We start from the raw sequence: 23,907 nt of genomic DNA on the forward strand, positions 1-23,907 counted from the left end.
AGAATTCCACTTTTGACAATTCACTTCCTCAAAAAAAACTTGTGATTTGTTTTCGCAAAGATAACAGTTTGACAAGTTTAACAGTCTGCCATATCACACTTTAGAATGATATGGCAGATCCACATTGAATGTTTCATCATCAAGCTGAAGCATGTTGCAAAATTGGCGATGTCGTGATGTATTTGCTGTAATTTACAATACCTGTACCTGTACTTTATTTAATGTGTCACTTAAGTGACACATTAAACAGTAGATTTGGCACACAGATTCTGCTGATGAAGAATACAGTGAAAGGAAATCAAAGTATCTGTATCTGACAATTCTTTCTGTAGTAACGCAACAAATCCTTCATGTTTTCTTCTCATGGAAGGTGTGCCATCTGAGCATACACTTATTAAATTACATAAATTCAGTTTCGCTTCATGGCATTTTTCTTTGAAGATGGTGACGATGTGAATTCCACGTATTCTGGCAGTAAGGGTCACCAAAGTCAGTAACTCCTCGTGACAATGAAAATCTGCAGTTATAACACGACTAAAAAAATAACACCTGCGCTGAGTCAGTAATGTCAGTGAATTCATCCAAGGCGATCGAATAATAAATATCTTCGCTTTGGCATATCCCATGAAGCTGTTCTGTTATATTGCGTGTTAATTCATGTTGCTGATCAGTTATGGTTCTCCTTGAAAGAGGCAGTTGTTTGTACTTATTAACCTTATATATGCATATATAGTCTTCCAACTATATATGCTACTTTATATGGTGCTTCAGTGCAGTCAGTCCCTTGTCCTGACGTAGTTTTGAATACTTATTGCTGTTGCAGCTTTCCATCTTTCACTTTCTTAACTGCAGACTTTCGACGTTCTCCTTCTAGTTTAGCATATATTTGTTGTCCTTATGAGTCGCATAATGCTGATATGTTGTGTTTCTTCACTGTTGCCAATATGGCATCGCCAGCAAACATATCATTTTATCTTTCACTGCAACAACGTAATACTGCAATTCCCATTCTTTATTGAATACTCTCTTATTTCTTGACATAATCGGATTAGCAGTAAAAATTAAAAACACAGATTGATTGGAGATTCAATTTTAAAGGAAACAGTTCGCCAATTACCGAGTTGCCACTCGGTAATTGGCGAACTGTAACGAGGTGTAACTGTAAACTACATTATATAAGGAGAATAACGATATAATATATAAAAAAGAGAATAGATAAAATTTACTTTAAAAATATTTTGAGTTTGGTGTTGTCATGAAATAAAAGGCGGATTTTGCATTCGAGAGAAATAGACAAAAGGCCGCAGGTTCCCCACCTCTGGTCTAACCATTCCATCGACACAACGTCTTCTTTTCCTTTTGGGCCCCGCGAGCTCAGGGCCTAGGACAGCTACACTGCAGTATGGTATACCAGTGATTTCTAGGTTCAATCCGTTGTTCTTGTCGAAACCACCAGGACGGCAAACTCTTCGAACTCAGTTGAGTAGATAGCAATTACTGCGGAGAGAAACCCGCAGTTGGGGGGGGGGGGACTCGTAATAGGTCCCTGTCATCATTGTTGAATCAACTCATAATGGACTTTTCTGAGGGTAACGTCACACTACACAGAGTATCGAAAATCCAAACGCCAAATCCGAACGAGCCAGCATTTATTTGTTTTTTTTTTTTATTTTATTTTATTATTCTGGCGTCATAAAATAATTAGAGTACGCGCCGGTTATTGTGTTCACGTTTGAGAATCGAATTTTGATTCTATTAAACAGCAATTATAATAAGCGAAAATCGGAGGAATATTATCCACAGGCTATAAAAACGAAGATATAAAGCACAAATTTATGCTTTTTTATTACCTTAGCAATTGACAAAATTAAATGATACGTGAAAATCGACAAACGATTAACAAACCGAACGCTATCCAACTCAACTACTCTTGCTGAAAAGAGAGAGATCTGGCAGCAAAGAAACGAAGTTCGAAAATGGTGCGGCAAAATATAATTATTTTCGTTAAAGTCTTATACATATGTGTTATTGTGGCTGAAAGTTCCATTTCTTTTGTTACCTATGAATAAAAATACGTAAGTACAATTTAGCGATTTTATTTCTAAACTTACTAAACCTTTTTTTTTTTTTTTTTTTTAGTCTCCAGAACAGTATTTTTGATAATTTCGAAAATCCGAACAACTTTTGGTCTCAATTAGTTCGGATTTCGACGCTCTACTGTATTAGTTGGCGTGAATTAGCATCAGTGACATCCCCCTTTCATATTAACTAGTAACAAATGCCAGTGAGGGTGGAATGCAATGTAGTTGTTGTTGCTATTCGATATATTCTTTGCATTGTGCAGCTTCTGTGAGTTTCATAGCCACAAGCAATATGCGCTGTTGATAAATACGGCCTTTTATTATTTTTTAGAAAAAACATTGCAATGATATTACTTTCTGGAAAGTGTATTGTATCTTGTAAAATTAATATTTAAATGTTATATTAAGAATTTAAATTGTACACTTTCACCACGTGCTTTTGTGAGTTTAATTCATTTAATTAAAGCTACTGTTGTTGAAAAGACTAATCCCCAGTACCAGTAATAAACAACTGTTCGTATGTTAAGTTTCTGGCGCTCTTTGGAAACCTATCTCCAGAATTTGTGGACGGGTGGAATTTTCAATGTTATTATTCCTGCAAATGACTAGAGTTCACTGAGGACTTTAACAACTTCATCGCTATTGAACTCAATCGTACTTCAGAAAAAAACAAAAGGGCAGCCAAAGGTAAAAAATTTAGTCGCCTTCAACATTGGTAGCTCACAATTTCAAACAGAGAGCTGTTCGCCTGTTCCTATAATTTATACTTATTAACTTTTGCCCAACAGATCGTTTATCGGTCCCCCTACTCAACATTTGAGGACTGAATACCACAGAGTTTTCAGTACGTGAGTTAGTTATAACTAACTTGAGTTAGTTATAACTCACGTACTGATAACTTTGAGCAACTGTTTAGTCCTTATGGTTAGGAGGTTGTAGTATTCGCCATTAATATTCGATAAATCAACCGTACAAAAAAAAAATAATAATAATAATAAATAAATAAACTGGTAAAAGTACCAATTTAATTCTTATTTCAAGATTCCACGCGTTCACTGGACATATTAGTCGTATCACTACATCCATCACTCTCTGCTAACACGAATAACACATTCTGTGTTTTGTCATCTCCAAATATTGTAAATAAGTTCATGTAAATATGCTTGTAAATACTGAAATAATGTAACCACACCCTCTAGCCACGTGCTGTCTATGGGTGTCTCGTAAGAGAAATAAACAGATAATAATAATAATAATAATAATAAGAAGAAGAATATCGTGTTAACTAAACTGCTACTGAGGACAACCACAGTCCTGTGTAATTGTCTTGCAATTTCCAAGGATTTCTCTACAATCTGCCGATGGGTTGTAGCATCATTGCATAGCCAGTCATGTATGCTATGTAGGTCAGTGTTTCAGCAACCAGCTGAGAAACCCCTGGATATTTGCTGGCTAGCTCTCGTCCCGCTCTACGTAGAGGTGGCCGGGTACTCTACCCTCTTCATCAAAGCTCTGTACTGGGTTATCCTCCAGGATCCAGGATTCCAGAGAGAAAAATTCTTAAATACTGAAAGTGAGATGGCAGTTTCAGTTGGAATTAGGTTAGGAGGTTGAGAGAGAAGTCAACCCCTGAGAGAAGACGCAGGCTGGGTCTGCCAGCAACCTCAGAATGTGCTGTTCGATAGCTTGTGCTTGACAAAACGGAAGTCGAACAAAGAAAGGGAGAGAATCACAACGCTAGAGTATTGCACGCTACCGTGCGGCGAGAGATGTTTGAAAATGCAGACGTGCTCATCTACAGTGACAATCAAAATGGTGAACATTTTAATAAATTTCTGCTGCTGAAACACAAATTACAAGTTGCTTCCCAGCGACATCATTCATTGCCAGACTGTTAATGTTTAAGGTAAATCATGAATATCACGTCAGCATGTGAATGAACAAATTCCGGTTACTTCATCTAGACAAGGCTGTCGCTCATTGTTGTATGTCTATTTTGCGCGGGTTGTTTCATTATTCGCTTTTACAGTCATAATGAAATGTCTAGTCTTAATTGGATGATTGTTTTCCACAGGAGCACGTTCGAGAGGCAACTAGAGAGAATAATATTACTGATCTGATTATCAGCGGTGATTCTTCATGCATTAAGGATCTGCAGCTAAAGGAACAACTAGATGGCAGTGATCACAGTATGCTGAAGTGGGATTTACTTAAAAGTGTAACTACCATCAGGGTAAATAAAAGGGTTTTGCTTTCGTAAAGGTGACCATGGTAGTCTCAGACGGTTTTTAAATTCCATACTTTGGGACCAACTGATGATGTTACAAATAGCAAATTCTAAGTGGGAAGCGTAACTCTGTAATATGATTATAATTTTAAATAATCAGTTATTTTAGGTTGTTTTAAATTATCAATGCAAAGTAGTGATCTGGGAAACTACTAGGCGTTCTGTTCCATCTAAGAAATACTGTTTTAGGTTTAGGCAGAAACAGATGTAGATGGAGACTCCTGCAGAGAAGAAAACTGCATGGGATGCCTAAAAATATCAGGTGACACAGAAGACTATGATAGATATAAGCTAGTCCGTAATCAAGTCACAAAGGAGGTTTCGGCATTCGAAGGCAGATTATGAGAAATATTTGGCAAAGACTTCTTTACTTATGTAAACTCTAGAAGGAAGGGGATGAATCAGATTGGTCCACTTGACATCAACGGTTCGATTGTTGATGGACCTGCCGAGGTGGCTGAATGAGTATTTTGCATCGACATTCACACATGAGGAAGTCTGTAGGGAAGTGGAGACCAGAAGCTTATCAAACTCTGGCAGGGAGCCGAATGATTTTGTAGTATCTGAGAGCAGGTGGAGGAGAAATTATTGAAATTGAGAACATAAGAAAAGCATCTGGGGTGGATGGTATCTATCCAGTTATATTAAAGGAGGCAGCAAAGGAAGTAAGCAAACCCTTAGCGATAATTACTGTTATTTGGTTTTTAGGAGCATTAGCAACAGGCCATATTGCACCGGGGATATGAGGTTATAATTCCCTGACCTTTCCGCATCCTCCGTATTTGGTGGTCATGGGCTCGAACCCCGGTCTAATCAAGAAGCGTGTGCTACGCATTGCTATTCCTGCCCACTTGGCTACGGAGGCGCCTAGCGATAATTATGAAAGATTCCTTGGACTCAGGGGAGATCCCAGTATACTGGACATGTGCAAATATGTCTCCAATGCACAAAGCTGGAACAAAGGGTGACAAGAGTAATTACAGACCTGTTAGTTTAACTTCTGTTCTGTGGAAAATAATGGAGTCGCTGGTTAAAGAAGCATTAATCAGCAATAATAATTCATAGACAGCATGGGTTTGTTAAGGGGAAGTCTTGTTTGACAAATTTGATTGGACTCTATGATGTGGTCACAAAGGAACTGGATGCAAAAAATAATTTTGATATCATATACTTGGATTTTAGGAAACTTGCACATGAAAGATATGTGCAACAGTATCAAGTACAAATTGGAGCAGGGTGGCATTTTTTTAAAATTTTTTTTATTGTTACTTATTCTCGGGGGGGGGGGGTGATACCAGAATAAGTAATAATAGTCTTCTATTACGAGAATAAGTAACAATAGTCTTCTCTATTGGTGAAGTATTACTTATTCGAAGTAGTGCAATACATGGTAACTCGTTGTGAAGGATGAGCACAATATGATATACTTTCGTAGTTTTTGGTTTTCGTAGTATACTTTGGTGATATTTCACTGCTATCTTTATAGAGTATATTTTTACATAGAGGATCTGCTAATGCAAGAATATACTGGAGGAGATCGCTCGCTTTAATTATTTCAAGGTGAAATAGAGAAAAGTTCCTTTTAATGAATGAAAACTCCACTTCTTAACAAAATTTTTATATCTCTTAATAGATACTGGTAGCTCTGCGAATAATATTTACTCACACTCAAAATGTAAACAACGAACTCAAAAATTGCAATAACCAGAACTGTTTCTGGTCAGAAATACTCAATTATTCTTATCAAAAATTCAATAATTCTCTGCATATTAAAATACGTTTACGCCTACGAAACTGTATTATAGATCGCAAATCAGATGACTTCAAACCCAGATGGAAATGGTCATCGCTAAAGCGGTTCGTGTAGAATCAGTGCAACACCAGAGGTTCAGCAAAGAATCAGAGTAATCCAGTGAACGAACAATTGTAAAATGGACAGACAACGCCTGGGAGACGTTCATGTGACACATTATGATATTCACAATATTCAATCTTGGCAGTTCGCTACAAATATGGAAAGGGTTTTTTTTTTCATTGCGCTGCATCATCTGTAGTATATTGTATGACTATTAATTCTCCTTTATAGAAGGAGAATAATTACAATCCAAGGAAAGCAGCAAGTGCAGAGTTCTCGTGAACATGGAACTGGACAAATGGGCTATCGTACTTCATGGATAAATATGGGTTCTTCTGCAGGTGATAATCGACGCATAAGGAGGATTCAGAAAGCAGCCGAGCTACAGAAACCGCCTGGTAACATTATAAAACGGGACCGCATAGAGGTCGGATACCTAAGGTAATTAACGTGATAACTGTCCACACCAACAAATAGTTTTCCATTGATGATCTGACAATGTACGAAGATACTTAGATGAGATCGTCCAGTTTAATCATTTTAAAAAGATGTAATAGGGAAGAGTTGCTTTTAATGAATGACAAACCTTTAAATGCCACCCTTCATTAAGCAGACCTCCTGAATAATTTGTTGCTATTTCATTCATCAGATAATGTATTCGAATGAATGGAGTGGCCTTCATATTCTGCAGCTTGAATCTCAAAGAAAGGCCATCGCGATTCTGGAGTTAGCCTTTTTTGTGTTCCATGCACTGAACGTCTCCGTCCCCCCCCCCCCCTCGACCTATGAATCTCCTAGAAACGGTGCTCATTGGTCCTTGGACTGTCATCGAGTTAAATTTGACACACTCATACAAATGAGGAGTTAATATAAAGAGCTGCAAAGGACACATTTTCCACCCAGTATATTTTCATTGTTTCAGGATTTTCAAATCTTTTTTGATGTTAAAAACGTTTTTACTGGCGTTACGGCAGTGACGTCATCTTCAGCTTCTGAAAGAAGCCAATTATTGTACTGTTGGAATCATACTTGTATGACGGCAACAATAATTTATCTTCTACTGGACCAAATTTAATGATACTTTGAATGGAGCTTCATCTTAGCTCTATACTAGAGGAAAATTGCAGTAGTTTTTCCAGGATATTGGAAAATATGAACATGTGATCAAGGAAATTTTCTCATATAATAAACGGGATAATGTGGACGTATAGCATATCGTTGGAAAGCTAAGGAATTTAGAAACAGAAATATTAATGTTTTAAGAAGCAAAAAACTTTCGTAAATGCGTTAATTCGAAAACGCATCTGGTTTCAAGACACCTGGTGTTTTCAGATTGAATGTAATTTTTTTTTTTTTTAATAATTAAACTCTGAGGCTGGAAAACAGTTCCGTACATTTATGAAAACTTTCTTCAACTTGGACATGTCATCAGATCTTTCGATAAATACTACACGTAATGGAACAACTATAGAGGGTGTATTTAGTCGTGAACTCTTCAATGTAAAAATATTATATCATCCTACTTTAGTCATCACAGACTTTTTTTTTTTTTTTTTTTGGTAGTTGTTGGCGCATAGGCTTCTGTGGCCATAATGCACCTCCCAAGGTTTTTGCAGTACTTTGATCCAAGCCCGAGGCGGGAATCGAACCCGCGACCTTTGGGTTGCCAGGCAGGCACTTTACCCACCCGGCTAGCCCGGTCGGCTCATCACAGACTACTACTTTCTTTATTCGATGTGTAATTATTATTAATAAAATAAAAACCATTGTTGGCAAAGGTAAAGCAAGCCTGTACGAGAACTTTCCACATATTCAGTAACAATATGCAGTGGTACCAAGGTGGAGCCGGGAAAAAGAGCGTCACCTCGTCCTCCAATTCCTCTCTCTCTCTCTCTCTCTCTCTCTCTCTCTCTCTCTCTCTCTCTCTAGACCTGCATTCCCACTCCCAAACATTACACACTGCCTCGATCCCCAACATTTCACATTGTTTCCAATGGACGTGTCGCATGTGGTATATTCTTTCCCATTATAGTTAATAACCTCGTTTAAAATTATATGAGCAATAGAACAATAATAGTAACGATAGAACAGTATTGTCTGTATTGTTTGGCATCAAAATTAAAGAAGTAAAAGTCTGCATTTTTATCACGCCAGAAATCCAAAAAACATCTCCAATATCCTTTAATCTTTACTGTAATTTTGGAAAAAAGTATGAGTATTTTCTTAAAGAAATCTGAATCCACTGGACTTCTGAATGTACCAGCTTCTTGCTTAGTTTTCTTACTTAAAGACGATAACACTTCGGATTCTGCAAAGAAAATTAACACATGAGTAATCAAATTATACAGTTTGACATTATCTGTGTTGTAAAGTGGATCCCAATGCCCATACACATCAGCTCTAAAGAGACAATTTTGCGTTGTAATAAAATATAGCTACTTTTAATATTGCGTAAAAGATATAAAGACTGAAAAATGTTAAAATCAGCCAACTTTGTTATTTATGATAATTCTGAATTACTTACTACCATTCTTATCCATTTTGTTATTATCATTACATAAAAAGTTATGTAATGACTTTACATAAATTTTTAATTTACCTAGCAGAATGCCACACAGTCCAAACCACACTATAAAAACTCTTCAAAGACAGTAACGTCAATAATCTTCCAGTTAAGAATTTTGTGATTGTCTTCTGTACTGGCGCTTCTTCTTTTCCTATTGCAATTCTCAGTACAATATTGTTTGCCAATATAACAAATTTTTTTTACATCCCAAATATTTTACATGTCTGTGCGGGTAGCACAGTAGTATCGTCACCGTTCTCCCCACACCGGGTGGAAAAGGCCCGGGTTCGAATCACGTCAATGACGCGAGGAACATTTATGGGCTTTTTTTTTTTTCACTCCGTGGCTGAGTTAGTCGGTCTCAGGAATAGACTTAATATTTCAAAAGACCTTGGCCTGAGACCGGCTGAGTCGGTCTCAAGCTAAGGTTCCCCTCCCCCCGAACTCGGGGTTTTTCGTCCAGCAAATCAGGCAAATAGACCACAGAACACACGCAATTTACAGACACATGGGTAGTTGAATTAACATTCTGGGTGACCCTAATAAATATATTTTTTTAAAATCTTTTACATCGCAACAGGGATGTAAAAAAAAAATTGAAAGAACTCCGAAATCTTGATGTAAAGAAAGAACAATAAATAATCTTTATTACAAATTTGTCCATACAACGGAAGCTAGGAGAATTATATAAAAGATTATACAGTACGGTAAGAAAATTAGCATAATATGTAGGTAACCTTAATACACATAAAGTAAATATGGATAAATATTTATATTTATAAATAGTTATAAATATTTATATCGATAAAATAATATACAAATAACAATCAATCACAAATAGAGAATATTAGTGGAGGTAGTGATGTAGAGATTCAAGTCAAAGATTGAAATCCGCTTCAGGTCTGGTAGGTTGTCAATATCCGGGGATGCACAGATATTATCCTGGTCATAAACACGTGAGGTGGGGAATCCAGTTCAGAAGTGAGAGACGATATGCTGGACGAATAAAATTTGTCCAAATCAATTCCAAGCTTTTGAAATATTAAGATTATTGGGAGCGTCTGGCTCGGTAAGCAGAATGTGCTACTTGCATATCTCCCAGGAATTTGGTAGAGGTGGTGTGAATCCTCCTTAAGCTGGTTAGATCGGATAATCGAAGAACGACTAGCTGATCATTCACAGCAGAGATTCACAGTTGTGGAGGGAATCGATATTTGAGGGTTTCCCACTCGAGAAGCCAGAATTGGCATACCAAAATTGGTTTCGAAGCGTGAAGAGAACAGAGGCCCATTAATTCTTGGTAAAACAGATTTAATGTATTTGGATGTCATCTTCCGGTCTTGAATATCAGGTAATGTTGTTTAGCGAGTCGATGCAAAGCACAGAATTTTTTTAGGAAGATCTATGTGGGAGTTAAATCTTATTTTAGTCAAAAATAGTCCCAAGGCCTTCTTTGGTTGTAAATACCATTGCTTCTGGGAGGGTAGTTTTTTTATGAAGAATGGAAATAATTGAGGAAGAAGACCATGGACGCATATTTAGCTGGGTTCAGGTTTAATTCAAACAACTGCTGGTATTCAGCCAGGATAGCAGCAGCTGTTTATATTAGTTTAAATAGCTGCTACTTTGTACGAAGAAACAAATCTGCCTGTGCGGTGGATAAAAAAAAAAAAAAAAAAAAAAACATACTGGGCCACGGTGTGAAAAAACACCGATAAAATTACTTATTTTCCACGGAACACTGTTCGCACATGTAGAATGGTGTCCCCATGACCTCTTTACAACTCCTCTATCATTGCCAAGAGTGGCATTAGCCTAATTAATGGACCTCTTCATACAGACTCGCCTTCATTTTCACACATACACTCAGTATCTTCTTGCATTAGCGTCTAATTCTACCTCTTCGTTTCAAACAATCATGCATCACGTAACCAGCATCCATTCAGAGTTCAATTGAAAATGCAAGCTTCTTATTCTTCCAGAGTAAAATAACATTACAATAGCCTTTCGTATTTGGGATTGCCACAAAAGAGGCGGCATCTGCAGAATACCTATTACATGGTGACAATGACGTCATTCGAAATAATTACATGCATATACAGTATATATATATATATATATATATATCTATGAAAATTTTATGTTTCGGCTATTACTTCTTTTTGAGTTTTGGCTTTCCGTGTAACTCATATCTACATTTTTATAATTATTATAACATGCATATATATCATAATCATAAGCCATTTTCAATCCACTGCACGATGAAGGCCTCTCCAGCAACTTTCCATTTCCTTCTGTTTTGTGCAATGGCCATCCATTTACTACCCACGAACTCGTGAATTTCATCTATCCATCTCCGTCGTTGTCTTCCGAGTTTTATTCTAGCTCCTCTTGGGTACCATTCTGTTATTTTCTTAGTCCATCTGTCATCATATCTTCGAGCTATGTGTCCTGCCCAAGATCATTTTAGTTCTTTAGTTTTCATAAGAATGTCCTTTATTTAAGTTTGCTGCCTAATCCATGTGTTTCTCTTCTTATCTAACAGTCTGATTCCCAATATAATTCGTTCCGTTCTTCGCTCTGTAGTTCTCAGCTTCTCTTCCATTCTTTTGGTGAGTGCCCAAGTTTCACTTCCATAAGTCATGGTGGGGAGTATACATTGGTTCATTATTTTACGTTTCAGACAAATTGGGGTATTGCTCTTCAAGTACGCAACTATATTTCCTGAATGCTATCCATCCAAAATTTATTCTTCTCTCGACTTCCAGCCATTTATCATTATTACAGCTAATGACTTGTCTCAGATAAGTATATGAATCCACATTTTCAATTACTGCTCCTTCAATGATTATATTCCTTTCTATAGCATATTTATTCATCATTACTTTTGTTTTAGCCATATTTATCTTTAGTCTGAAATCCTTACTAATTTTGCATAACTGATTAAGATTTTCCTTTAATTCTTTGGGATCGTGGCTTATGACCACAATGTCATCTGCAAATCGTAAATGGTTTAGTTCCTCTCCCTTCACATTGACTCCTTTCTGCGACCAGTCTAATCTTCTGAAAGCTGCCTCAAGGGCAGCAATAAAAAACTTCGGAGTTATTGTGTCTCATTGTCGAACTCCTTTCTCGATTTTAAATTTCCTACTGTCTTTGTCTAGTCTAATAAAGGAGGTAGCGTTCTCATATATTTTCTTCAAAATCATAATATATGGGGTATCTATGCCTTGTCTTTCCAGTGCCCGAAACATTGCCTTATGTTGTATGGAGTCAAATGCCTTTTCATAATCCACAAATGCCAGGCATAATGGTGTTTTATATTCATTTGCTTGCTCCATTAGCTGTGATATTACGTGAAGGTGATCCATAGTTGAGAAACCTGTCCTAAAGCCAGCTTCCTCTTTCGGTTCATTCTCATCATGTATTCTTTCTAATCTGTTAGTAATGACCCTTGTGAACAACTTGTAGATGTGGGATAACAAGCTAATTGGTCTATAATTTCTGATTTATCTCCTTTCTTATGCAGCAAAACTATGATTGCGTTATTCCACTCCTTAGGTGCCACACCTTTTGTTCACTTTGTGAAGTTTGCCAGTTTTCGTGTTGTCTCTTCCTCTCAATTTTAACAACTCTACAGTAACTTCATCTTCCCCTGGGGGTTTCTGATTCTTCATTTTCTTCAATGCATGTTCTACCTCATCAGGAAGGATATTGGGTGTGTTATGTGTTAATAATTTGTAATCCATCTTCCCCACTGCTGGCATCATGCCCTCGCTCCTCGTATAATTCTCTATAATAGCCTTCTGCAATTTGAATTATGCCTTCTCTGCTTTTTATAAGTATACCATCGCTATTCTTCAGTTTTAGTATCATTTGTCCTTCTGTTTTACTGCTTATGGCTGCTGATTTAAGTCCTTTGTTTTCCCTTAATGCGTGTCCTACTTTCCGTGTGTTAAATCTTATGTCCTCTCTGAGTCTCTTTCTAATGGCCTTGCATAACTCAGCATACCCAATTTTATCCTTGTCAGTGTTTATCTTGCTCTTCATTTGTCGTCTTCGATTCATCATGACAAGTGTTTCTTGACTATTTTATTCTTCTGTGGATTTTTTTTACCGATAGGTCTGTCACTTTCAGCAGGTTGTAGTATTTCTATTTGACATCCTGCTCCTGAACAATCTGCAGAAACTCAGAAAAGTTTCTGCAGACGGTTCCTTTTTCCTTTCTTTTCTTACATCTATATCAAGTGGGCATCTTACCATTCGGTGATCAATTCCAACATTTACCTTGTTCAGGACGGTAACGCCATTCACAATATATCTTCTGTTAGTGAGGATGAAATCGATTTCATTAGTTGTTAATCCATTTGGGCTGTTCTATGTCCACTTTCTGTTCACCCTTTTCTTGAAAAAAAGTGTTCACTACTGACATTCCTTGAGATTCTGCAAACTCCACAAGTCTTTCACCTCTTTAATTTCTTTCACGAATTCCAAAATTTCCTATAGTTCCCCTTTCTCTGCTGTTTTGTCTCTTTCCAACCTTAGCATTGAAGTCCCCCATAACGCTAGTGTAGCAGGTTTTCTGCTCATCTAGAAAACTCTCAATTCGGTGTAACTCTTCATCATCATGACTCGATGTTGGTGCATAAATCATTATAACCTTTATCTCTTAGAAGCCCGTATCTCTTAGAAATCCTGAGTAGGAGTCCTGATACCCTTGGTGATGTATTTTTGAATTCCAAAATGTTGTTTTTTATATCTTTATGGACCAGAAAGCCAACTCCACCTTCGCTCCTTTCACTGTTTCCATTGGTGTACAGCAGATTTCCGCTTGATAAACTTATAAGTGATTCATTTCTTCTTCTTGTTTCAGCCAAACAGATGATATTCCAATTCACATTTTCTAATTCCTTTTCCAACTCTAATATCTTGTCTTCACCGATGAGCGAACTTACGTTGTAACGGGCCAAGTTCATTTTCCGTGCATGGCAGCCTGGTCGTATCCAGAGATTCTTAGCACACTCTGATCCTCTCGCTGCCGTAAGAGGGGGGGGAGTGAAAGCCGCTGGGGACTGAGGGCCATTTGTTTCGTCGTGCTGTCCTGTGGTGGAGGGTTTGGTCTTTTCCTCTTCACGCTGACCAGGAACTTGTAGGGAACCACTCTTCACGTTCGTTGATAACGTAACATAACAGGGCTTACTATCGAGAAGGTGTGCAAGGTGTGCATGAGTGGATTTTAGGGAGGCAGTCCAACCGAACTTATCCTGAAGTAGAAAAATATTGGATCCATCAGTGTTTTGGACTGAGTGTCTGATGACACACAGAATGTCTGTTCCCCTCTAAGCCCCATGCATATGTACACATTCCTATCTCCAAAACTGCATTTCAGTTATTCTGTTTTAGCGCTACTAATCCTCAGTCCAGAGATGCATATCTTTGTATATATATATATATATATACATCTGCATCCTTTGGTGCTGCTTTGAGCGCTTTGGTGTCTTTGATATATTCAGTCTATTTCCACTGTTTTTAACTCATTGGTACTATATTTGATATTTTATATATACATACATTATATATATATATATATATATATTAGGTGAGGGGCGTATTAAATTGGGAATTCCAAGGAAGCCAAGTTGACGCCACAGGGGAATAATGAGCATCTAAAAATCTCACGAGGTAAAAGTATATATAATTTAATAAGATGATCAGTGAGGGAAGAATCCAGATGCATGGACGCGAAGATTTCTTATTCCAGGTTATAAGGTGATAAACCAAACTGCACAAATTAACGGGAATTCAAATTGATCTGCCTTGCTAGGAAGATTTGAAAGCGAGTCACTAAGCACAGCGGAGAAAAAGATAACCAGCTTGGATTTACAATGGAACCATTTGTATTTTGTATGAGACAATTGATGGAAAAATAGAAAGGGAAGAGAAGAGAAACAATTTACATTCGGCGTTTATTGACATGGAAAAGGCTTACGAGAGAGTTCTAAGAGAGGGGTCATGTGGAGTTTTAAGCAAATTAGTATTTTGCAGCTACATCAAACTTATTCAAGGTTCTGCTCTGGGTCCTTTTCTCCTTGCGGTGATTTTGCCGTGAGTCGACAGCGGGCATTCAAGGAGTTACACCATGGTATGTGATGTTTGCATATGACGTTATACTGATTTATCTGTCAAGAGAAGGGATCAATGGTAGAGGATTGGAGGAATGCATTCGAGCGGAATAGACTGAGGATTAGTAGCGCTAAAAAAAATAACTGAAATGCAGTTTTGGAGACAGGAATAGAAAGAATGATGCAACAGTATGGATAAGGAGAGCCGGAGGTAAAGCAGAGCTGCAGCAGGATAAAGAGTTCATATATTGTGTCTGTAATTCCGGGTATGCTTCGGTTGTTTGCTCTTTGCTAGACAAAAAAACGCTCTTTGGGGGAGGGATAATGCACGCTCTTTGGGGTAGGGATAAGTCGCCTAAGATCGACTGACTTATTCATTTAAATATGAATTCAGTAATGAAACAGAATGAGGGTACAAAACTAATAGAAGTTGTGGTGGATGGTTGATGTGGAAGCAGGCAAGTGGGGTGTTGTGTGACCGATGAGTTCCAATTCGGCTTTAGGATAAGTTTTATAAATCGAGGGCAGTATTGTTATATGTTTCAGAATGGTGGGCATTCAAAAAAAGAAACAAAAACAAAAGTTACATGCGATAGAAATGTAAATACTAAGATGGGTTAGTGGAGTTACCGAAATTAATACGTCAGAGGAAGTCTACGGATGCGCCTATATTGGGGTTAAAATAAAAGAAGGGAGACAGGCGGTTTGAGATTTATTGGGATAAACCAATAAATAAGATTCTAGGTTTGTGGGTTTAAAGTAAGCAAAAGCTGGTCCGACCCAAGAGGAGATGGACATGGAAGGAGTGCGGAGAGGGACTGACCCTTAATAGAAAGGAATAGACTCAAAGGACTCAAAGCTGACCTCCCCCAAATAGATGGAATTAAGCTATAGAAGAAGACTTCTCTTAGATTAAGTTTATTTTAGTATAAATTTTGGTTCTTTTTGTTTAAAAAAAGTGTATGCGAGTAACTTATATTAATTTGAATTTCTCTGCATTAAATAACAAATTGTCCTTCATCTACTAATTATAATCGAAGCAAAATAAAAATTAATACCAACACTTACGCTTTTCCAGAAAGCATCATATCAACAGCATCGTTGATGCGCTCCAGAGGAAGCGTGTGTGAAATCAATTCATCTACCATCAGCTTTCCCTCCAAATACAGATCTACTAGGTTTGGAAGTTCAAGCTTTGCTGTGAATCCTAATGAAAAATAAATGACATTAATCAGATTAATTTGCTTTTAAAAATCCAATTTTATTTACTATTGGAGATCCATATGTGCAGCATTAAATATAAAGTGAATTCTAACAAATTTAACTTCACTTACATCCCATTTGAAAAGATTATAAAGCCCATTTTTATTATAATCCTCCTTTTGTTACTCTTTATTAAGATAGAAGAATACTTCTCTTAGAAGACTTCTTCTATAGCATAAATTTTGGTTCACCACCCTACAAAAGTATTCGGACACCATCCAGTTTGGAAAAATGAAACTATTAATGAGAAAGTTAAAAAGATGTTGCCATTGGTGCTCAATGACAACATAAATCCGTTGTGAAGCACTTTTGTTCTTTTCCTTGTAGCAGGGAGCAGGAATGTGTCTATTGCTCCTTCGATAAAGTCGCCAGTTCAGCTGTATTAGATGGGCGGACTGAAAGCATCCTGATTTAGCTTTCCAGTTCATCCCAAAAGTGTTTGATGAATTCAGATCTGAACTCTGGACCGACCAGTCAAGTAATTGGACTTCGTTTTTCTGAAACACATTTTTACACTGTTCGCTGTATGGGATAGAGCAGGGGTGGCCAACTTAATTTGTGATGCGATTTACTTTTTTTTCTTCAAAATATACCGCGATCTACCATCTCAAGAGTTTCATCACACACGGTTAAAAAAAAGTTAATCATCCCATATTGAAAAATGTTTATAAATTTTAAAATTAAATACAACTCAGAATTCTTATTTTAAATTCATACGTATTTAAATTTTAACGTATGTGAAGTTTATGTCTTCATGTCATCTGCCAAACTTTCAACATCGGGGGTATACCGTGACACGGCCAATTGTAAAGAATCTTCTGTATGCAAGTCCGTAAGAGTAGAGCGATTCTTCGTCTTTTTTTTTTTTTTTTTTTGTTTCAAATACGAAAAGGCCGATTTACACAGATACGTGGAACCAAAACAGGAATTTAAAAGTTTACTGCATTTTTTTTACAGTTGGGTACTTTTCTCGGCAAATATATTTCCCAAACTCTTCTTCTGATGATCTGGCTTTTAGGAAGATATCGCTTCGCAGTGTAATAAATTCATTTTCAAGTGATATTTTCTCCGTGTGAAAAATCTCAGCGATTTTTTCTGCATTTGTTTCGTATCTAAGTCGACATTAAATGGATAAGAAATATATTGAACACGTCTTCAATTGTTTTAAAATTGCCGAATCTGGTTTAAATGTCATCCACAACTTTCTCAATTTCAGAAACATATTTCTCACTATTAAATTCAAAAACATGATATATTTGCAAAATGATCGAATTTTTTTCTCCCTTTTAGATTCTTGGGCATTGTCAAAAATTGATATTTATATGCAGAATTACTACTAATCATCCCAACCACATTTTTATTTTTTCTTTGTAATTCCAAATCACTTAATTTACTGTCATTGATAGTTTTACTTCAAGTGCGGCAGAAACAGGTCAACTGCGCATTAAAATTGCATCTTTCACTTTGAATTTTTATTTCTATATTTAACTGAAGCAAGGCCGAAGGGCGGCGCCTCCGTAGCCAGGTGGGAAGGAGCAGCAGTGCATAGCACACGCTTCTTGATTAGACCGGGGTTCGAGCCCGTCACCACCAAATACGGAGGATGCGGAAAGGTCAGGGAATGACCACCGCATATCTCGGAGCAATATGGCCTTAGTTGCTAATGCTCCTAAAAACTAAAATAATAACAACAATAACAAGGCCGAAGGGACTTGCCCTATAGGCAATATTCATACTTTAAAACTACATCTTTGCTCCTCAAAATCGAATTGCCAACTCCGTTTCACACCATGAACGGTGTTCCATAAATTTATTTCCACAGGAGAATTTGTGTATATATATATATATATATATTATCTATTTGGAATTTAACCTCCTCTTTAACCATTATAAATGGTATAATGTACACCGCTAGGTGGCTGCCTTTTCTTATTCGTCTAAACATTGAATTTTAGAGTGATTTTTAAATTTGTTGTATTTCCACAACAAGCCTGTGACCGACCAACTTAGCCACGGAATGAAAAAAAAAAAGTATAAAAGTTACTCGCGTCATCGAAAGAGATCTGAACCTGGGCTTTTTCACACTCGCGGTGGGGAGGACAGTGATTATAACCACTGTACCACCCTCACGGACTTGCTGTACTAATTGCTCATTTGGTAAGGTGCTTCCAGAAAATTCAGTTTTTTTTTTTCTTCTTAATCCGTTATGTTCCTATTATAAAGTTTAAACTCGCACCTATTATAAAGTTTAAACCTGCACATAAAAATAATATTTTTGCTATTGCTTACGACTATTTAAAACTTATTTGTAATAACATCGACCCATGTGAAGGAAATCTCGGAGGGAGTTCCTTCCTACAGAAACATTTCTAAAATGTATTTATTGACCTCTGTCATACGAGTAGTATAGCGGCTGCTTATCATTTTCGAATGGATCTAGGCTCAAATTCTGTCGACGACTAGAAGAATTTTTTTAAGTACTTCTCATTCGTGACTGCAGTTCCTATATAGCTGCTTCAATGATATATGAACTAATGAATTGACACATCCTCCAAATTGGGGATATTATATTAATACCGTGTATGATATCATCCGTATGCTGGCAAACCATCCCTGGCCGTCTCCATGTGCCAGGAATGATAACCAACTAGTGGTAGTATACGTTATGCTATAAATTACATGAACAGTACTGCAATAGGTGGTGGGATTGTATGCAAATTTTTTGGCTAAACCGCGAGCGTAAAATAATTATCTCATTGAGCAAAAAAAAAAAAAAAAAAAAATTGAAATTTATAAATCGTAAAATTACTTTACTTCAATTTTAATGTCACATTCAAAAAATTAAGCTAAAATATTACAAAAAAAGCCCAGGTGACAAACAATCTAAAAATAAGCGAGATAAACCCTGGTGCCTTTTAATGAAACGCCCTGTATATAGCTTTTCTATGAAATTTGTCCTCTAAATACATTTCCGAAATAATACCTAATTATAACACCGATGACAACTGACGAATTAACCCAAACGCAAATTAGCGCAAATAAATTTGCCGTACAGATAATTAATTAAGGGCGCGAGTGCAGCAGCACACGCCTTTGAGTTGATCGTTGTTCGGTCTCACGTGCTACATACGGTAATGATCGTATTTGTCGTCAAAAATGTCAGTTGTAAACTCTTATGATTTGGTACCATTCACAATTTGCAGATGACATTGTGGTTATAAGCCACAATCCCAAAGAAAAACACGATCCCAAAGAAAGACAAAAGTAATGATGAACAAGTATGCCACAGAAAGGGAAATAATGATTGAAGGAACAGTAATTGAAAAGGTGGAGTCATATTCTTATCCGAGACAAGTTATAAGCTGTAATAATGATAAATGGCTAGAAGTCAAGAGAAGAATAAATTTTGGATGGATAGCATTCAGGAAATATCGTCACATACTGAAGAGCAATATCCCAGTTTGTCTGAAACGTAAAATAATGAATCATAAAATAAAATTACGTTTGTCTGAAACGTAAAATAATGAATCATAAAATAAAATTACGTTTGTCTGAAACGTAAAATAAAATCTTCCAAAAGAATGGAAGAGAAGCTGAGAACTACATAGCGAAGAATGGAACGAATTATATTGGGAATCAGACTGTTAGATAAGAAGAGAAACACATGGATTAGACAGCAAACTCAAGTAAAGGACATTCTTATCAAAACTAAAGAACTAAAATGGTCTTGGGCAGGACACATAGCTCGAAGACATGATGACAGATGGACTAAGAAAATAACAGAATGGTACCCAAGAGGAGCTAGAAGAAAACCTGGACGACAAAGGCGGAGATGGATAGATGAAATTCATGAGTTTTTGGGTAGTAAATGGACGGCCAGTGCTCAAAACAGAAGGAACTGGAAAGTTGCTGGAGAGGCCTTCATCCTGCAGTGGATTGAAAATGGCTGATGATGATGATGATTTGGTACTCAGACTGTGGTTGTGTCTGAGTATAAATAGACATTTTTTTCCCCTTTTAAATAATTAAGTTTTGGCTTTAACCCCAGTTAATTGTTCAATGGCCTTTCGTCAGAATATAAAATAAATTAAAAATATTTTTGTAGCAGATTTCATAAAATTATGTTTGTTGTTTACTCGTGGAAATATATAAAAAAAAATCAAAAACAAACATTACCTCCGTATGAAGTCCCTTTTAAAACTCTTCCAAAGATTAAACTCCATGCATTTACAGATATATCTTCTTGCTTGTCAGGTAAGCCAATTACAATACAGGTTCCATATGCTGGATGGGTAGCGAAGTATCCTGAATTCTGAATTAAAAAAAAAAAAAAAAAAAAAAACACGGATTCAGTTAGAAAAATTTAATTATTTACGTCGTGGGTGGTAGAATAATGTGAGATTAACTTGAGAGTTCTTTGAAAACACAGTGATGATGCACTACATCGGCATAAAATGTGCAATACATGTACAATATAATACGTATACAAGGTATGCTCACCACAGTCTGGAGGCCAGGTATTTAACAGAAGACATGCGTGTACAAATATCGGCTTTGTATGAAAGATTATGCAGAGTAAAGGAAAGTATATAAAAATTAAAAGATCAAGAGTACGCCCAGACATTGTGGCATACGTAGATATATTAGAATAAGAGTAAGCAGAATGTTTCAACTGGCAGGAAAGTCAGTAGAGAAACTTGACGCATGTTGGTTACTTTGCACGCAGTTCTGATCACTGCATGCTTAGACGATAGGATTTAGCAAGAATGAAACGAGTATAAGCTAGAACATGTTGCGATCACTGAGTGAATGCAGGGCAGTTAGCAGAGTGTTGTGATAATCCTTCAAATTTGGGTAGCATAAGGAGTGGAGTCCCCTAAGATTGGTGCTGGGATCACGGTTGTTTCTGATTTTCATCAATGATAACGACGAAGGGATACAGGGTGGGATATCCAGATTGTGGAATGTCATGTTTGAAAATAATGTCAAGATCGGGAGAGTAGTTAGTGATCAGAGTCAAGCAATGCCTCTTCAGGGCCACTGAGAAAGGCTTCAGCAAAGAATGGGGGCAAGCATACAGGGTCTTACTGACGAAAGACGCTTCATGTTGAGCCATATTAAATTAGTAATTTCGAATTACAGATCACCGTTTATTCGAATAACTTAACAACTTTAGAGCATAAAGGCAATAAGGCTCCCGACGTTGATGGCATATACCCTGGAACTTTGAGGGAAACCGCCAAGGAGTGTATTGAACCATTGAGTTTAATTATGAGGGTATCTTCGAATTCGGGAGAGATTCCTTTCGATTGGACAAGTGCCAACGCATCGTGAATCAGTAACCACAGACCGGTTATTCACTTCAGTGGTAGTGAAAATCTTAGAAGCAATGATTAAGAGTGCAATCCCGGGACATTTAGCATAGAATGCAAGAAAGCAAGCTTATGCAGCATCAGCAAAAAAAAAAAAAAAAAAAAACGCTCCCATTTCACCCCTCCAATTCCTTCCAAATTACCTGTCCAGCTCAGCCTTAAATTTATTTAGGCTATCAACTTCCACAACAAAGGATGGAAGTCTGTTCCACCAACCAACTACCCGCTGGCTAAAGGCAAACTTCCACACAATCTATCCTACATCTGTCTTTCCTCAATTTGAATTTATGCCCTCTCAGGTTTCTGAGAGGGCATGCAAGAGGAAGAATCCCATCAACATTGAGCATGCTCAAACCATTCAAGGCTTCATACAACTCAATTAGATCACCTCGCAGGTGCCTAGGATCCAGACACTGTAATTTGCAAAATTACAGTCTTTCTTCATAAGAGCAAACTTTGTTACATTCACTAATTTTGTTGCCCTTCTCTGTACTCGTTCCAACAGCTCTACGTCCTTCTTAAAATGAGGCTTCCAGACCTGTATACAGTACTCAAGGTGTGGCCTGACCACTGCCTTATACAAGGGGATAATCACCTCATTATCTCTGCTAGAAACATTCCTGTATATCATTGACAAGATACCATTTAGCTACTCTTGCAGACCGTCTGCACTGCTCAGAAAGGCTTACATTTTGTCTTTCTGAGCAGTACAGACGGTCTGCAAGAGTAGCTCATAGTGTTTTGTCAATGTATGATATCAAAGTTATTCCCTGCATCCAGTTCCTTTCTGACCACATCATAGTATCCAATTAAATTGGTCAGGCAAGACTTTCCCTTAACAAAACCATGCTGTGTCCGAGCTATAACTGAAGTTTTGTCTAGATAATCCTGCAGTGCTTCTTTAACCAGTGTCGCCATTAATTTTACCTGAACAGAAGTTAAACTAACAGGTCTATAATTACTTGTGGCGCCCTTTGATCCTTCTTTGTGAATTGGGGTCACATTTGCACATCTCCAGTCCATGGGTACCTCCCCTGTGTCCAAAGAAGCTCTCATAATTATGGCTTAGGGTTTGCTTACTTCCTTTGCTGCCTCCTTTAATATAACTGGGTAGATCCCATCCACCCAGGATGCGATTTTTATGTTTATCTTCAACAATTTCTCCTCCACTTTCATCTCAGTTATTACAAAATCATCCAGCTCACTGCCAGAGTTTAACTCACCTCTGACATGCCCCTCCCTGAATAACTCCTCATGGGCGAATGTAGATGCAAAATACTCATTTAATATGTTAGCCACCTGACCAGGCTCATCACAGTTGAACCATCAATATCCAGTGGACCAATCTGATTCATCCCTTTCCTTTTAGAGTTTACATAGGTAAAGAACTCTTTTTCTGATTTTCTTTGAATCCTTTACCAAGGATTTCTTATAATCTGCCTTTGTCTGCCTACTCTCCTTTGTGACTTGGTTACAGACAAGCTTATATCTATCATAGGCTTCCATTTCACCTATTAATTTATATGTATCCCATGCATTTTTCTTCTCTGCCATATGTCTCATTAGTTCATCTGACATCCATTTAGGCCTAAACCTGGAACAATATTTCTTAGTTGATATGTAAAGCCTAGTAGCTTCCAAGATAAGTTCTTTGAATTCTTCCTATTTTAAATTTTCTGTTGGTAACATCATCAGTTGGTCCCGCCATATAGAATTTAAATACTGTCTCAGACCATCGTAGTCGCCTTTACGAAAGCAAAAACCCTTCCCTTTACCTCTTTGAGTAAATCCCACTTCAGCACACTGTGATCACTGCCACCTAGTGGTTCCTTTATCTGCTAGGAACCACCTAGTGGTTCCTAGTGTGTGAGTGACCAACCCACAAATTCCAGTCAATATCTGGGAAATTAAAATCCCCCATTATAAGACTCTCTGATTTACTGGCCCACTCTATTTCCCTGTACAGTTTCTTATTATACTCATCAGGTTCATTAGGCCTATAACACGCTCCTACTCTCAAATTTGATCTCCCAATGCTTATGTCACACCAAACTGACTCGACACTGCACTGTCCAGCGATGTCGACTGGCTTCACTTCCTTGGATTTTATGTGTTTCTTAACTAATAGCATAACCCCTCCTCCCTTCCTATACACATTGTACCTCCCCAAATTCCAGTTCTGCATTCCTCATATCTGTGTGACACCACGTCTCTGATATCCCAACAATATCTGCCTTTGATGTTTTGAGCAATACCTTAAATTCATCAAATTTATTTACCAACCTCCTAGCATTGGGGTACATGCAAGTATACATGCACCTGTTCCTCTACTTAGCTACCCTAACGCAACTCATGTGTTTC

At 37.3% G+C, this 23,907-nt stretch overlaps 1 protein-coding gene across 1 annotated transcript in view; it reads right to left on the reverse strand.

Moving 5' to 3' along the window:
* Positions 1-242: 242 nt before the first annotated feature.
* The window catches only part of LOC150081761 (alcohol dehydrogenase class-3-like), a 58,680-nt gene continuing 35,015 nt past the window's right edge, over positions 243-23,907 (reverse strand). The window contains exons 8-10 of the mRNA XM_090380311.1: positions 20,351-20,486; positions 15,980-16,118; positions 243-534 (exon numbers count right to left, since the gene is read on the reverse strand). Coding sequence (XP_090236437.1) covers positions 243-534; positions 15,980-16,118; positions 20,351-20,486 — 567 coding nt within the window. The remainder of the gene's footprint in view (positions 535-15,979; positions 16,119-20,350; positions 20,487-23,907) is intronic.

This window comes from Mastigoproctus giganteus, chromosome 8 (assembly GCF_048544385.1).
Source record: "Mastigoproctus giganteus isolate SK-2022 chromosome 8, ASM4854438v1, whole genome shotgun sequence".
Taxonomy (NCBI): domain Eukaryota; kingdom Metazoa; phylum Arthropoda; class Arachnida; order Uropygi; family Thelyphonidae; genus Mastigoproctus; species Mastigoproctus giganteus.